At 45.5% G+C, this 17,096-nt stretch overlaps 1 protein-coding gene across 4 annotated transcripts in view; it reads left to right on the forward strand.

Annotated features, from left to right (window-relative positions):
- Positions 1 to 17,096, forward strand: part of MRM1 (mitochondrial rRNA methyltransferase 1) — a 52,197-nt gene that overhangs the window by 298 nt on the left and 34,803 nt on the right. The window contains exons 1-6 of one of the 4 annotated variants that reach the window (XM_065572826.1): positions 460 to 668; positions 1,940 to 2,803; positions 6,375 to 6,468; positions 11,263 to 11,383; positions 15,759 to 15,878; positions 15,984 to 16,804. In XM_065572826.1, the coding sequence (XP_065428898.1) occupies positions 574 to 668; positions 1,940 to 2,803; positions 6,375 to 6,468; positions 11,263 to 11,383; positions 15,759 to 15,878; positions 15,984 to 16,024 (1,335 nt within the window). In that variant the 5' untranslated portion in view covers positions 460 to 573 and the 3' untranslated portion in view covers positions 16,025 to 16,804. Of the gene's footprint in view, positions 1 to 455; positions 669 to 730; positions 1,283 to 1,939; positions 2,804 to 6,374; positions 6,469 to 11,262; positions 11,384 to 15,758; positions 15,879 to 15,983; positions 16,805 to 17,096 lie in introns of those variants that run through there. The other 3 variants (XM_065572828.1, XM_065572827.1, XM_065572825.1) reach the window with 3 other exon arrangements.

The following is a 17,096-nucleotide window of genomic DNA, read 5'->3' on the forward strand; positions in this document are numbered from 1 at the left end:
TCCCCCCCGCCTGGGGAGACTGGAGCCGCTTCCCTGCGGGTCGCCCCCGCCCGCCCTCCCTCCCTCTGTGCTGCCCCCCGGCGCCCAGGCCCGGCTCCCTTCTCCTGGCCAGAGCCCGCGGGTAACGCGCCTGCGGGGCGGTGGGGACGGGACCGCCCCGCTGCGCACGTGGGTTTTTCTAGCCCCGCAAAACTCCGTTTCCCTGCTGGGGTTTGGGCGGCACCAACCTCCCCCGCGGGTAGGAAGCGTTAGCCCGGCGCAGCCGCCCGGAGGTGGGTCCCGTTCTCGTTTTCTCCATCACAAGCCCCGTTTCCACAGTACTCACAGGCCCCCCGTCACCAGCGCTGCCTGGGCATCTCCTGCCCCACCGCCCCGGTGACACTGCAAAGCGGCCTCCTTGGTACAGACGGGCAACTGAGGCAGAGAGACTAGGATTTGCCCCGAGTCGCGTAAGAAGTCCATGGCAGAGCTGGGAATTGAAAGGAGCGCCCTGGAGCCCCGGCCCTGTCAGCCCTAAAACCCACTGTTCTTCCCCCCCTGGAGGCTGTTTGTTTCCATCTTCTTGTAAGGCTAATGGATAGCAGACTAATGCATTGGTGCTCTGGTTTGCAACAGCAGCAAGCACTGAAGAGGACTGAAGTGTTGCAGCGAGGATCTCTGCAGACTTGGTGCAGCTGGGTGCTCAGCCCTGCCTATTGTTTTTGTCTCTGTCGCAATATATTAACTAATAAAGCTGTGTCCAAGAGGGGAATGGGGATGGTCCAGTGGTTAGGATACAAGCCTAGAACGTGGGAAACCTTGCGTCATGTTCTTGTTCTATTACAAACTTCCCGTTTGACATTGAGTCAGTCACTTAGCCTCTCTGTGCCTCAGTTCCCCATCTGGAAAATTGGGATAATAATAATAGCTAGTTCTTATCTAGCGCTTTTCATCAATAGATCTCAAAGCACTTTACAAAGGAAGTAATTATCATTAGCCCCCATTTTACAGATGGGGAAACTGAGGCATGGAAGGGGGACGTGACTAGGCCAAGGTCATCCAGTAGGCCAGTGGAAGAGCCCAGAATAGAAAGGACTTTCCTATCTCATGAGGGTATTGTGATAATAAATACGTTACAGTTTGCAAGGTGTTCAGTATGACAATGGGAGCCATATAAGAACCTAAAGTAGACTATATTCAGTGTGAACAAGTTCTGCTAGTTGAGTTTGTCACTGTAAATAATATATATATTCTTCTGTATATTTCTTTCATGGAGATCATCAATAATATATGATGTAGACAGGTAATACTCAGTACAACAACTTTATTGCAAATCTATGAAATACTCTCTCATATGACATGGCACAACCTATGGCTTCTTAAGTCTGTTGATACAGTCAAATGCTTGCATTATATAGATGTGTATTTAAAAGAAAATCATGCAGGGAACATTCTTGACCATGACTATAAGTTAATGCTATTGGCCAGAGGTTGAGGTGGGCTGGAGTGGTGAAATAGAGGACCAGATCATAAACTGATCTAAATTGGCATAGCATCTTCTATTTGAATGGTGCTAAACCAGTTTCCACCAGCTCAGAATTTGGCCCAGAGTATTTAACTATATTTTGAGAGTCAAACGGGCCACTTTCTGTGGCTTACATGTGGCCAGCAGTGAAAGATCCTGCAGTTTGAATTTAGCTAATTCTGTTTGTGATGCATGAGCCAGAATGGAATCCAGCTCATTCTCCCGTGAGCATATTAGGCTAATATTAAAAACGTATTTTAGTCAACAAAGAGGAGCTATGACTTGGAACATAGGCAGGGAGTAGAGTGGAAGTTAAGTGTAAGGTTTCCATTTGTAAATAGTCCTTTTTCTGATCATAAGCATGTTTTAAAATGGTAAATATTAGTGGGATATTAAACCATATTGCATAACTAGCCCATTATCTCCTTTTTCAAGGGATAGCCGTTCCGAGGGAGGAGACTTGAGCGGTAGAATGGCCTTTGTGGTGGTGAAGATCTTTAAGTTCAACATCTGGAAAGCTGCAAGACTTTCATTTGCTTTTAGTTGCAACAGTCATTTTCGGGCAGTCAAACATTATTTGGCTCAGGAGAAGGAGCCATCGCAATCTTCATCACCTGCGGGGTTCGGGAATGAAGGAAATTCACAGCACCACGGTAGCCACCCGCTTCCAGTATCGGGACTTGGGGATGCTGCTGCACGAGTGATCCCCAAATCACACCCTCCTCCCAAAAGCTATAAAGGCCTCGCCCCTCAGAAGAATTTGCAGTGGAAGTCTAGAAAGAGAAGCACAGAGCAGGCTGCATCTTCCAGTGAGGAATTTAGGAACCTGAGAGAGGATGACTTTTCAGAACAGCAGAAAAGACCAGTGCCAAAGCCTATGTCCATTGAAAGGACCAAAGGTTCGGAGATCTTGTTTGGCATTGCGCCCTGTTCCCTGGCTTTCTCGCAGTCAAAGAGGGACTTTTTCCAGTTGTTCCTCAAGTCGGACAGCAGCTGCGCACGGCCTGTGATGGAAGAGTTTGCCCAACGAGCTAAGGCCTGCGGGGTCCCCGTGCACCATGTCAGAAGGCAGGTGCTGGATGCTCTTTGCAAAGGTCGAGTCCACCAGGGAGTTTGCTTAGAGGCCACTCCTCTCCATCTTAGCAGCTTGGAAGAAGCTGAAGCTTCCCAGGTTGGTCTGGGCACACAGCTGATTTGGCTGGTGCTAGAGCAGATACAGGATCCTATGAATCTGGGTGCAATGCTGCGTTCTGCATACTACTTAGGAGTTGACAGAGTGGTGACCAGCCAAAAGGACAGGTAAATTTTATGCTTTGCTTCTGTGGTGGGGTTTCCTGTTCACGTTACCACTGTCTTCCAAAGGATGTTACTATCTTGCATATTTGTATAGCTCCTTTTACCCCAGATGACCCCCAAAGTGTGCACCAAGCAGATATGGAAACTACACTGGCTGCTGAAGCTCTGCATATGGGAGGCAGCATGGCCTAGTGGATAGAGCACTGGTCTGGGGAGGCCTGGCTTCTATTCTCAGCTCTACTCTGGGCCAGTTGAGTGACCTTAGGCAAGCCAGTTCACACATCTGTGCCTTTACAGTTTCCCCATCTGTAAAATGGGATAATAATGCTGACCTTTGTAAAGCACTTTGAGAGCTATTGATGAAAAGCAGGTAGAGCGTGGTATTATTAATGTTATTTCACCCCATCTACAATCTCTGATTTTCACGTATGAGTCCTTCAATAATTGGAAAAGCTCGCACCTCTTGTCTACCAAGCGTGCCCTCCCTTTCTTTCAAATCCCTTCTTAAATTCCCCTCCTTTCCAGAGGGCCTTCCCACGATGTTCCTCTCACCATTGCAGTCCCATGTTTTGTTTTAGTTTCGGTTAGATTGTAAAGTCTTTGGGGCAGGAACCTAGATCTCTTATTTGCTTTGTCTAGTGCCTTGTGAATTGACAGTGCTGTGTAAATAATGGCAGCGTTAGGATATCGACTTCCCCTGCTGCTTTGGGACAGATGCTGATTTCGTTTCAGCAACCTGTGCTCCTTCAGGGATGGAAGGTGGGGAAGATTTCGTTTGCTAATTCCTCTTGGGTCTCTCTGTTTTCAAATGCGTTCCCCCCTTTTATTGCTGAAGTCCTCCTTCTGTACCTGAGGCTGCTGAATGCAACTGCCTCAGGAGCCAATTAACGCAGTTTCCATTTGTCAGCTGGAAGGGGTGGTGTGTGTGTGTGTGTGTGCAACTTGCACCTTTTCCCATTGGACCCCTGTCACTGCCTCTGCAGCAGGACCATGAGCCAAAATCAGAAAATCCCCTGCTCCCCATTGGACAGTGTGTTGTGTAGCCACCAGCACACTGGGCAATTCCCGATTGTTGTTTTTTTCCCTTATTGCTATAAGAGTTTCTGAGTTGCAAAGGGATTAAAAACATATCTTAACCTCTGGCGTTCTAACTGCCCCCTCTGCACTCATTCATTTCAGTGACCGAAAAACCATTCCCTTCCAGCCGTGGAGAGATTAAGGGATTTTTTTTCTGTAGTCCAAGTTTTCAAACCCTATGGGTCTGATCCTGCACGTGGAAAGACTCCAGGATATAATGAGGATTTCCTCACACGTACTTAACTGTCCTGTCCCCCAGTGCTGTATTACTTAACTCCTCATAAAGAGCCTTTCTCTGAGCTTATTCTATACAAGCTGCCAAGAGTAATTTCCTTCTTCCAGTAAGTATTGCTTTGTTGTCTCTGCCTAAACAGTTCACCAGTCTTTCAAATAAGATGTAAAACCGAGGTCCTTTTGTAGGCATTAAAGATCCCATCATCCTTTTTGTAAGGATGAGTGTGTCAGTCCCACCACTCTGGACGTATTCCAGCCCAGGTTGTTGCATCCTGCCTACCTTGTAGTTTCAGCTGGATGCTGCCTTTTTCACTTCCAGTCCTAAATTGTTGAACTGCCATGTTCCACCCCAGAAGTGGATGGCCATATCCTTGTATAGGGTGTGTGTATATGTTTGAACTACTGAGGGTTTCAAAACAATTAATAGATCATGCCCCAGCTGAATCAATTTTGATTTGTTCACCATCACGACAGCTGCGCTCCTCTGGGTCAATGCGGATCACAAAGCCCAGGAAAAGGTGTGAGAGAGGTGGGGACGAAGCATTCTCGGTCGAGGGGATCTGGCTATGGAACAAACTCCCAGAGGATATCAGGTGAATCCAGAGTTTGACCATCTTTAGGAGATTTTGCAAAGCCTTCATCTTTGAGAAGGCCTTTCCGTCATAAAAATGACTCTCGCAGCACTGACATGCTACGAAAAAATTGAAAACCCATACCCCCAAGTAGAGTTTTGCCCTGAAACAGAGCTGGAGCCCCCTGGAAGTCTGCTAGGGAGGAGACTATTGCTACTGATTTTACAGGGAAGGCGTTCAGATACTGTGGTGATGGGCAGCAGTATAAAACCTCAAGATAGCTAGAGAGATGGGATCTCTTGGGATGCAAAGAGATTTGTAAGCGTGCTCAGTTCTGTGCTGTGCACAAACTCACACCCACGCAGATTGCCAGGTGTCCACAGCTCCTAAGTGGAGTGTATAATTTGATATAAAAGGCGCAGGTGCTGCTAGTCAGAACAGACCTGAATTCTTTTCTACCCTAGGTTTTTTTCTTTCTTTCCATGGTACACCTCTTCCCCGATATAACGCAACCTGATATAACACAAATTTGGATATAACACGGTAAAGCAGTGCTCCGGGGGGGGGGGGGGGGGGGCGGAGCTGCGCGCTCCGGTAGATCAAAGCAAGTTCGACATAATGCGGTTTCACCTATAACGCAGTGAGATTTTTTTGACTCCCGTGGGCAGCGTTATATCGGGGTAGGGGTGTATGTTTATTCTAGTCACTCTGCCTCTAGATTCAAAAGTGCAAGACTGCTGCTTGTAGGATTGCAAGATTTGGCCATGTTCCTGCTGTTCTCACTCCAGGGATGAATGCATTCTTGCACCTCTGAGCTGTGCTTTTCTGATCAATATCATTTGCTGAGCCATTCCACCACTGTTTTTTTTTTTTTGAGATATATTTTAATGCAGAGGGAACATGATTATTTTGTAGTAGAACAATTAAGGTTGCACCTAGAGGCCCCAGTCCGGGAGCAAGGTGCCACCGTGCTAGGCACTGGGCATGCAAATAACATAAAGATAATCCCTGCCCTAAAGAAAGTACAATCTAAATATAAGATGAGAAACAACAGGTGGAGATGGACAGACATGGGGAGCACAAGGGAATAGCAAGAGGATTATGAGCAGGGTGATGAGCAATGGTCGCAGCAGACCAGCAGCCTAAGTATTGCATTGTAGGCATCACAGCAGAGGTGGTTTTAAGGAGGACAGTGGAGAAGCCTTGTGAGGCCAGTGATGGTGGGAGGGATGCTCGCTTCTCACTGCCTTCTCTCTTCTGAACAGCTTCTGCTGAGGGAGGCAAATAGGGGATTAGCCCTGCTGATACAGGTGTGTGGCACGAGAGTCTCATGTATGCAAGGCTAGGATTCACATAGATTTTTAACAACGGGAAGGAATCACCAGTGCAGTAGGTACATATAAAGATAGCCAGAGGTCTTTAAACTGGGTTTGATGAGAAGTTTTGTTTTGTTACCATTTTTAGTAAGTCTTGGTGTTAATTCTGCTCAAAAGTGCTCCTCCAGCCCTGTGTTCCTGTCAAAACCTCCTATTCCCTATAAGAAAGTGCATCTATAAAGTGAGTAGAATTATTTGTAAACTGATTTAAAGCGAGTCGTGAAGGCAATCAGATGAGCTAGCAAAAACAGTTTTTCAGGGTTTTTGTTTTGCTTTGTTTTAACTTGGAACTTTTCTTGGCTTCTCTACTCACAGCTGCCCCCTTACTCCTACGGTGAGCAAAGCAAGCTCTGGAGCCATGGAGGTTTTGGAAGTCTACAGCACAGATAATCTCCAGAGATTTCTGAAGGTAGAAGACCCCAGCTTTCTTTTTTTTTTTTTCTTTGTCCTTTTACCACTAAAGGTCCCAAAAATTTTCAGGCCCTCTCACCGGCTAGATCGTGTGTCCTGTCAGTAGGGGGGATCACCTTTTTACAACATTTGGTGCAGTTATAGACTGTTACACACACATCCTATCTATAATTATAAGTTAAATCTTTATCTATCAAGTAAATAAAGGCACTTGCCTGGGTTGATGCTTTTGAACTAAGCATCTTGTAACCTTTTAGCATGAATATCCCTTAAACAGCTAAGGGAATTTAAAATAAATATATATCAACTGCTTATTTTAGGCCACCATACCATGTATTAGCTGAACAATAACAGCACTGCCACTGGTTGCAGACAGTGGTTCAAGCCAAAGGAGACTGCAGTGTCTGCTTTCTAAGGGAGCTAAAATCAGTAAATAAGTGCAATAAATGCATTGCAGGGCTAAGGGAGTAGCTCTCTCCGTGTATCAATGGGTATAGATTTTAATGCTTCATATAGGAACATTTTTATAAACTAAAACAAATAAAGGCACCTGCTTCCATGGTGTCAGGGTTGATGCTTTTGAACTAAGCACCCTGTACTCCTTTTGAATGAATATCCCTTAAAGAGCAAAGGGAATTTTCAAAAGCACCTAAGTCACTTAGGAGCACAACTCCTATTGAAAGTCAACGTCACGTGTTTGTCCTAAATCACTTGTGTGCTTCTGAAAATCCCCCTAAATGTGCATAGAGAACAGATGTAATATTGATGTAACTTATGAGTATAGCTTTCAAAATCGACTGAATCCCATTTTCAGAGACTTAAGTCGATTTGAAAAATGGGTTGTAGGCTCAGAGTCACTTAGATGCTTTTGAAATTTGTACCCTACGCCTGTCATGCTGTGACTCTCCCTATAAGGGGAGATGGGTCCCAGCCCCACCCGTGACACTTAACAGGTGGAGAGAATGATAATGTCACATGACAGGCAGGTCATGCGGCTAAATCAGGCTTTCTGAGGGGGAAGTTGAAAAGGGAGCAGGAGGATTGTGTGAGCAGGTCTACACAGCTCTTCTTAGCTCCCAGGCACAGGGCCTGGGAAGTGCAAGAGGTAGTACCCGCTAGAGAGGCTAGAGTGTAGAGACCAAGCTTGCTGAAGGAGAAGCTTCAGCAGGGGGTTTGTTCCCTCTAGAACTTGGCATTAATGAATCAGATCCCAAGAAGGGGTGTTAGCTGATACACAAAAGCCTTTGTGAAGTTATTAAGGAGCCTGAGAGAAAGAAACTGAGGCAGCCACATCACTGAGCCCAGAGCAAGTAGGCAGCTCTGTGATCGCCTTTAGGAGCGTGTCTGCACTGCAGCTGGGAGGAAGGCTGCCAGCCCAGGTGGACAGATGCACTGGGGAGGGCTCAAGAGAGAACTGTAAAAACAGCTGTGTGGACACTGCAGCATGGGCAGTGGTACGGGCTCGCCACCTGAGCGTAGATTAGGGTGACCAGACAGCAAGTTTGAAAAATCGGGACAGGGGTTGGGGGCGTTAATAGGAGCCTACATAAGAAAAAGACCCAAAAATCGGGACTGTCCCTATAAAATCGGGACATCTGGTCACCCTAGTGTGGATCCATTGGGTCAGACGAGCTGATAATTGTGCGGCTAGTGCGTGCTGCGGCCCATGCTGCAACTTCCACACTGCTATTTTTAGTGAGCTAGCTTGAGTGGAGCTAGCGCCTGTCTGTCTTTCCTGGGCAGGGTGGCTCGCTCTCAGCTGCAGTGTAGACCTACTTCTGTTGAGTTTGCGCATTGTTTCTGTCTTATGCACCACCAACTACAGGCTGCTGCTCAAAGGCTGGTCACACGAGGGCAGCCTTGTGCAGCAGTTAAAATGTAGAGGAAAAGAGAAACCGTGGGTGGTTGAAATGCTGTGAACCTTGTTGGAGGGGCAGCTACCAAATGAATCTGGAGATTTGAGCTCCATAATGAAGCCTCTGACGAATGACTCCACGGAAGGGGAAGAAGGCTTTGAAAAGACTCTTAAAACAAAAAATATCCTTGCATTAGGGTTGCCAGGTGTCCGGTTTTCGACTGGAACGCCTGGTTGAAAAGGGACCCTGGTGGCTCCAGTCAGCACTACTGACCGGGCTGCTAAAAGTCCGGTTGGTGGCGCAGCAGGGCCAAATCAGGCTCCCTGCCTGCCCTTGCTCTGCGTGACTCCTGGAAGCGGCCGGTATCGGCGGACATATCCGGCTCCTAGGTGCAGGGATGGCTACGGGGGCTCCACACGCTCCCCTTGCCCTGAGCGCCGGCTCTGCAGCTCCCATTGGCCTGGACCTCGAATACCTTCTTGCACCCCAACACTCTGCCTCAGCCCTGAGACCCTTCCCGCACCCAAACTCCCTCCTGGAGTCCGCACCCCAACTCCCTGCCCCGAGTCGGAACTCCCACCTGCACTCTAACTTCCTCCCAGAGCCCACACCGCAACCCTCTGCCCCAGCCCTGAGCTCCCTCCCACACTCTGAACCCCTCGGCCCCAGCCTGGAACTCCCTCCTGCACCCCAAACCCCAGCCCCACCCCACAGCCCGCACCCCCAGCCGGAGCCTCACCCCTTCCTGCACCCCAACCCCTTGCCCCAGCCGGAGCCACCTCCTGCATCCTGAACCCTCATTTCTGGCCCCACCCCGAAGACCACACCTCCAGCCGGAGCCCTCACTCCCTTCCGCACCCTAACTCCCTGCCTCAGCCTGGTGAAAGTGAGTGAGGTGGGAGAGAGTGAGCGATGGAGGGGCCTCGGGGAAGAGGCGGGGCAAGGGTGTTCAGTTTTGTGTGATTAGAAAGTTGGCATCCTTGCTTCGCATTAGAGAGAGTATCTGATCAGTTTTGGAGGAGTGTTTGGAGGCCAGTGAATTGCATGGAGTTGGTGTTACAGAAATGCCTGTAGAGTTCACACTTGTTTGCTGTGTAGTTGTAGCTGTGTTGGTTCCAAGGTATTAGAGAGACAAGGTGGGTGAGGTAATATCTTTTTTTGGACCAACTTCTGTTGGTGGAGATCCCAAGCAGTCAGTATTTTTCTCCCTGCATATCCTGTTTTGACCACCAGGGAGGTACCGAGATCTTTAGCCCCCTTCCTTCCAGTGCAAAGCTGGAAACCTTCTCCAGCCCCATCATAGATCTATGGCAGCTGGAGCTCTGGATGATGGTGAGATAAAAAGCACATAAAAGATATTGATATTTAATTGAAACACCTGGAAGAATCACCGTGTTACTATAAAGCTCAATTTATTAACATTTTGGGCCATTGCTGCAGTCCATTTAATTGGACCCAGATTGGTCAGTCTAACCTGTGGCATCACAGGAGTGTAAATTTAATGTAGTGTAATGTAAAAAGTGCAGATTTCACAGGAAATGAGGTTGGCAAGAAGCAGCAACTTGACTCTTGTTAAAGTGGATTTTCTAGTTAAAGGGACCCTGGCCAAATTAAGGCACCTGTACTGAGATTTTGTCAAAAAAACCCGGGATTGCTAGTCTTCTAAGCTGCCACTCAACAAGAGTAAGGGAAGCAGAATCGACCCACTAGTTAGATAAGGGCATTGGGAGCTGAAAGTGCTCAGTGTGTTTGAAAATCAGGTTGCATAAGGGCATAATTTTAGGCATCCAAGTTTGAAAATTTTGGTTTGGGCTTTTTAAGACAGGTCTACACTTAATGTTTTGCAGGCGTAGCTGTATTGGTTACAGGGGTGATATTTTTTTTAAGGACTTGGCAATGCTGGCAGAAATCCTAGTGGAGAGGCAGCTACAGCGGCAAAAAATTCCTTTTGCCAGCATAGTTTATTTTGCTCACCTGACTGGAATAAGTTATGCCAGCAAAAGCACTTTTTTGCTGGTATAAGCTATGTGACAGATATTTGCAATCCCATGCAGTATCTTTGCGGGCATTGTGTTAAATTTATATACGACTCTGTGGGAAGGTTACCACAGCTCTCCAGGAACCAGAAACAGTGAAGTTCGATTAAAGTGAATCACTTAGATTGCAACCACCTCCAGAGAGGTACCACCTTCTTGGGAGGTTTGCATGTACTGGTTCAAACTGGTTTTCCCAGAAACCAACAGACAAAGAAAGGGATTTTGGTATTAAAAGGCTGGGTTTGAACGACTCAGGGCCTTCTTTCTGATCCAGTGAATGGACAAGAGGGATCCCGACCCTTGCGGAAGGGTTGGAAAGATTTTGGCCTACTAGAGCCTCATAAGACTGATGGGTAATTCCTGGTATGTTTCGTGTGTGTTTAAATCTGTTTACTGTTTTCTGTCTCTGTAATTCTTTCTACCTTTAGAAAATGTGTGTGTCCTTGGAAAGAGCTGTGTGGTAACTTGTGACAGCTGGGAATACACTGTTCATAGCCCTCGGAAAGAGCAGCAGGCTGGTCTGCTGGGGATATCACAGCAGGGAGCTGTCCAGCCTTAAAAATCCCCGGTCAGAAGGGAGTGATAGGGGTCCCTCCCAGAGACCTGACTGGGAATTTCTGGAGTGGCCCATGGGGGTGGGGTTACAGGTGCAGTTACCCTGAAACGGTGGCAAGCTCTCTCTACAGTTGCAGGGTTTTGCCAGTATAGCTATATTGGTATAAGTTTTAAGTGTAAACGAGACCTAGATGTATTAAAAAAACGAACAAACAAAAAGAAGCAAAGTAGGTTAGCTGCATGTTTGTGCTGAAAATCTAAAAGCTTGTATGTGTATGTATTGTTCTTATAAATTTAAAGAATCTGGAATCATATTTTTCTTTTTTGTCCCCTTTTCTTTCTAAGGCTAAAACTGAAGAAGGCTGGGAAGTCATAGGAACAGTCAGCAAATCTGAGGTCGAGGATAAGGTCCCCGTCATCAGCTGCTTAGAGTTTCACTGGAATAAACCCACTGTTTTAGTATTAGGTATGGTACGGGGCAAAACTTTAACTGGGGTGAAGGTGCGTGATATGGAGACGTTACCTCTTAAGCTAGTGTTGATGTAGTGGCCAGGGAGTTCAGTGTTCATGTGTACATGGCTCTAAATTTGTAAGTGCTCAGACAGGTGCAGGATGGCATTTCTAAGGGGATGGGTGCAGGTAAGTCGCCATGCTATACAGGCTTGGCCTCTACTGAGATTGCCAACAAGAGTGTCCATTACATGGGTAGCTTTGATAATGTGGACAGCTGCCCCCACGGATATAGGATCTAGCTGCTCATTTCACACAGGTGGCTACCAAACAGCCATCAGGGGTTCTCAAGCAGGGGTATGTGTACCTCTGGGGGTACTCAGAGGTCTTCCAGGGGGTACATCAACTCATCTAGATATTTGCCTAGTTTTACAGCAGGCTACACTAGCAAAGTCAGTACAAACTAAAATCTCACACAGACAATGACTTGATTATACTGCTCTAGACACTATATGCTGAAATGTAAGTAAAATATTTATATTCAAATTGATTTATTTTATAATCATATGGTAAAAATTGGAACGTAAGCAATTTTTCAGTAATAGTGTGCTGTGACACTTTGTGTTTTTAATATCTGATTTTTGTAAGCAAGTAGTTTTTAAGTGAGGTGAAACTTGGGAGTTTGCAAGACAAATCAGACTCCTGAAAGGGGTACAGTAGTCAGGAAAGGTTGAGAGCCACGGAGATACAATATTAACTTTTGGTCACTTCCAACCTCTTTCTCATTTGGAGCGACTGTAGTTTGTTACTTGACCCCTGTGCAATGCACATCCCTCCTCCCCCCAAACTTATCTTAAGCAGATAAAGGAGATGATTGCAATGAATTTACCAAGATGGTGTCTTTTATGGAGAAATGTTTGAGTTTATATGGTCTGAATGGTAGAGAAGCAAGTGGACGTTACAGCTGAAGTAAGAAACATTGCAGAATCATCCAGGAATGCATATTTGGAAGCCCTTTTTGCTTCTCCATGTCAGCAGGCAACGAAGGTGGTTTGAACCATTGCACTGAAGGGTAATGTCATGCTGACGATCAGCCATTGAGGGGCTGTAATCCTGCCTGATGCTACCATTTACTTGGCTCTGAAGACATTTCTTTAATTAAAATGTTTATTGAACTCCAGGAAATACTGACAAGACAACACAGCAAATCTGGCATCTCTACAAGATGTGTGGCACTATATTACAAAGGGAATAGAAAGGCTGGCAATGCAGATGATGGACCACAAAGAAATACATACCAGAAACGATGACAACAGCAAGAGAAAGGAAGAGAGAGAAAGTGACAGCAGTGTCATTACCTTGAATTATGAGAGATTTTTCCAGGAAAAAGGCCAAATATTCTTTTGTCAGGGGAGACTGGAGGCTGATTGGTAGATGCATGAGAAGAGTTCCCAAACCTTACAACAGTAATGACTTCAACTCTCTACTGAGCACTAACTCTTCGGTGAAAAGAAAATTGAACATTATGGAGTTGTGTGATACTGGGGTTGTTTGAAGAAATGTCCTGGATCTAAATATGTAGCGTACCTGTGGCAGCAAACAGAGAAGCGCAGCAATAAATTAGTGTAGAAGCAAGCTTCCTCACACACTGTCTTATAAGAAAAGTGTTACCGACTTGAATTTGCCTTCCTAGCATCCTAGTCAGCTACAGTCTCGCTCGCTTGCCAAAGAGAATGATCTGAACAATATCTCTTAATGTTGTCTGTGTGCAAAGTCAATGCCTAAGGCAACAGATTGACTTCCCTAGAGACTGAAGGTCTCTGCATGGGCCGGGATAGGATTAACTCCCTTTCCTGTCCTACCAGCTCTGCATATCCTTTCAGTTCTTGGCATAGGTGCTGAGTCTGGGAATAAGGGTGCCTACCGTGGTTTTGTTTATTTGGACACCTGTCCACTTAGATCAATCAAATTCATTTTTAACAGGCCACTGAACAACCATCATCTTTTGGTCGCTGCTTATTTTGGCTGGATTTGAGCTGTCAACATCCAACGTTACAATAGTTAATGATAACATAAATTCTGGCCGTGATATTCAACATCATGCTTCATGGCGTAAGCCAAGTTCTAACTATGTGGTGTAGGAGGTTTTTTGCACTGTCCTCTGAAGCATCAGGGGCTGGTCACTATGGAGATGGGATACTGGACTAAATGCGGAGGTGAAAGTAAGCCAGTCCGGTCTGGCGTACTGGCAAGAGCCGGTACACAGCCGACTGTACTGGCAGGGCGATTTAAAGGGCCCGGGGCTCCTGCCAATACCGGTAAGTCCTTTAAGTTACTTTCACCCCTGACTAAATGGACCATGGTCTGATCCCGTCTGGCAAATCCTAACTTAGAGATGAAAGGCTCTGCATCCCATTATCAACCCCCAGAATCATCAGGCCACACCCTGAACAATATTACAGTCAGAAATGGGGATAAAAAATAATAATTAAATGATTGCATTTCAGCTGCACTCTGAGACAAAGCTATGAGATTAAAGTCAAAGAGCCAAAGTGGTAAACGTTTTGTGCAGCAATATAAACTAGCATCTTGTATTATTTTATCTGATTCCATCAGCACTCCCTCCCACGTCATTCTCTATCTGCAAGTCTTTTGGGCCTGAATTTATGGGTTCTAATTATCTTACGCGACTAAGGCCATAAAAAGCTTTGTAAAAGCTGGAAGCAAAATTGCTGCTTTTATTGGGAATCATAAGACCTTTATCAGTGAGAGGAAGGGAGTGTTCCAGGAAACATGACATATCTGACAATAGCTGTCCCAAGCTGAAGGAACACACCAGAATATGAGCGCGAAAGGCTGATGAGACGAATGTTGCTTGAAGTTATAAAACTTTTCTCTTCTGTATCAAATCAAGAAAAAGTAGAAGGGAAGGTGAAATCCTTGCTTTTCCCACCAACATCTTGTGACTGAGAGGAATGGTGGCCCAGTGGTTGGGATGCTAGCCTGGGAGACCCAGGTTTGAGTCCCTGCTCTGCCTCAGCCTGCCTGTGTGACCTTGGACAAGTCACCTTCGCTGCGCTGTGTCTCAGTTTCCAATCCATAGTATGGGAATAATAGCACTGCCCTATCTCACTGGGGTGTTGAGTGGATAAATATATTAAAGACTGAGGTGTTCAGATAGTACAGCAATGGTGGCAATATAAGTACCTTAGAAAGACTGGAGAGATGATTTGGTGACAGCATCAGAAGATGGAGGCTTGCAGGCATTTTACAGAGACAATTCCAGCATGTAGGACAGCTGCTAGGTTCTAGAGTAATACGTCTAAAATCTAGTAGAGATGGCCAGTGTGTCTATTAACAATCCCTTTTTGGCAAGGCTAAGAAAGGGGAATGGGTGGCTTCCTATTCCATGGATCTATTCTGTTGGCTGCAGACCAGGGACCTTATTCTGTCTTTGTCTAAACTGTACCAGGTGCACCCGTGGAGCTCGATAAATAATGAACACGAAAACACCTTTTGATAATAGAGCTGATCTGGAGTCCGAGGTAGGGGGATGGTACTGGGGTTAGCCTGGGCCTTCTGTATTCATTTGTCTACAAGTAGAATTGTTTTAAGCAGCTCCCTTTCCATTTTCCTCTGTGACAATACAAGCCAAACGACTACTAATGACCTGGCATAGATTTCTACTCTGCTTCACTAGTGTATCAGGTCAAACATATTAGGGTTGTTGGATGGTTTAGCAACTAATCAATTGAAGCCTCTTATTAAACTCTCTGTGTTCACGAGTTGCACCCAGCTGGTAGTACCATCTACTGGAAAAGTTGAACAAGTCAATATCGGTAGAGACATACGAGTTGCTGTACCAGATCAGACCATTGGTCCATCAACCCCTATATCCAGCTTCCAGCATTGGACACTATGACGCTTCCTCCTGTAATGTACCTGATCAACTATGCATTGCTCTACATTGGGAATAGGGAAGGATTTCCCCTGGCCCTTGAAAGGGTGCTGTGTGAGGCTTTGTGACGAAAGTGCTGCAGAAGCGCAAGGTATTAGCACTGGCTCAGAAACTCCCATGAGCTCTACAAACAAATCCAGATAGGTTGAAGTGGGCCAGTAAGGAAAACTAGATACATTGCTGTCATTTGTTACCTCCGATTTCAATTTAACAGCTGGATCCTGCAAAACTGCCCTTGATCATGTATATTGTCCTATCAAAGTCAATGGGACAACTCCTGTGAGTCAGCATTGGTCAGGGGGGTGTTCTGGTTTTATTTAAAAAAGGCATTTGTTGATGGGTTCATTCATAAATCAGTGGCAGAGTTGTGAAAATGTGCGAAGTTGGCGACACAAATGCATGAACATAGCCATACAATATCTTTTTTCTGCAGGGAATGAAGGGTATGGGCTATCTTCGGAGACACGAAGTTTGTGCCACAGGATGCTAATCATCCCTCCTGGAAGAACGTTGCAGCCTGGGATTGAATCATTAAATGTTTCTGTTGCTACTGGTAAAAATAATTTAATCGCTCAAACTGATTGCAATTCCTGTTTCTTTAAAGATAAACATTTTCAGGATGAGTTTCTGTTAGTGATGCCTTTTTGTTTTTTTGCAGGGATTCTCTTGCATTCTATATGCAGCCAAAAAATAAAGTAACGGAATGTGATTTTACCGTGAATTGCGTAGATCTTTAAAAATCCAACCCTTTTGAGCAGGGAAAACAGTTCAGTGTTGTGTGGCTTCACTGACAATCAGTAGAGGCAGACACCCTGTTGCACTTTCCAGAGTCTTTGTACAGCTGTGAGCTCCTGAGAAGCTAAGAAGAAAGTAAACACTGAACCTTCTGCTGTAGAATGTTCAACTTAAACTTTAGAAGATTCCAGATACCATTCCAGGTTATGTCCAATGTCCTGCACTCCAGGTTGTCTCTGCACAATGTTCCACCTGAGTATTGGATGCACTGGCTTCATCATGCTGTGTTTACAGACTGCTAAAAGCTCCAGGAACCTGTTGAATACATAAACTCCAAGAGACAAGATTAAAAGAAAATATGACAGAGAGCTAGATTTTAAAAACAGGGAGCCAAATCTCTGTGTGTTTATTGATGCAAAACAGCCATTAAAATAAATGAACCTTGTTTTTTTGTTTTTGTTTTTGTTTTTTTTACACTAACACTCCTTTACAGAACTCATTCCCAGTGAGATCTTTGCTGGAATAAGGACTGCAGAATCGGGCCTATTCTGTATTTTTTTCATAGTGTGATGGTGTTTCCCATTCCACATCACTGTTTGAACATCTGAAAACATGTTGCATTGAATTTGACTGTAAAATAGGTCGGTGACCTCAATCGTGTGACAGATGTGACCTATAATGAAACTCAGTTGAGGGGGGAAAAAAGTAACCCATTGAAATAAAACTGTCTAAAGATTTGTCGTAGATTTGTATTAAATTGTTCCTTTTGTTCTCTCTTATATATAAACCCACCACATGATTAGTGAACCAGGACACAGCATATTTGTGTGAGCTCTGGGTGAGGAACAAGGATATGGATTCACTAGCATGTTCTTTCATTCATATTGTGAATGTTCCTCTTTCATTATGGTTCTGGTCCTGTAGGATGCTGAACACCCCAGCACCTTCAACTCCCAGTGAAGTCAATGGGAATTCATGACGTTCAGCATCTTGCCTTGCATTTGGGTGAGGGGGTGTATGTGATGGAGGTTTCATT

This window comes from Chrysemys picta, chromosome 19, assembly GCF_011386835.1.
Source record: "Chrysemys picta bellii isolate R12L10 chromosome 19, ASM1138683v2, whole genome shotgun sequence".
NCBI classification, from domain to species: domain Eukaryota; kingdom Metazoa; phylum Chordata; order Testudines; family Emydidae; genus Chrysemys; species Chrysemys picta.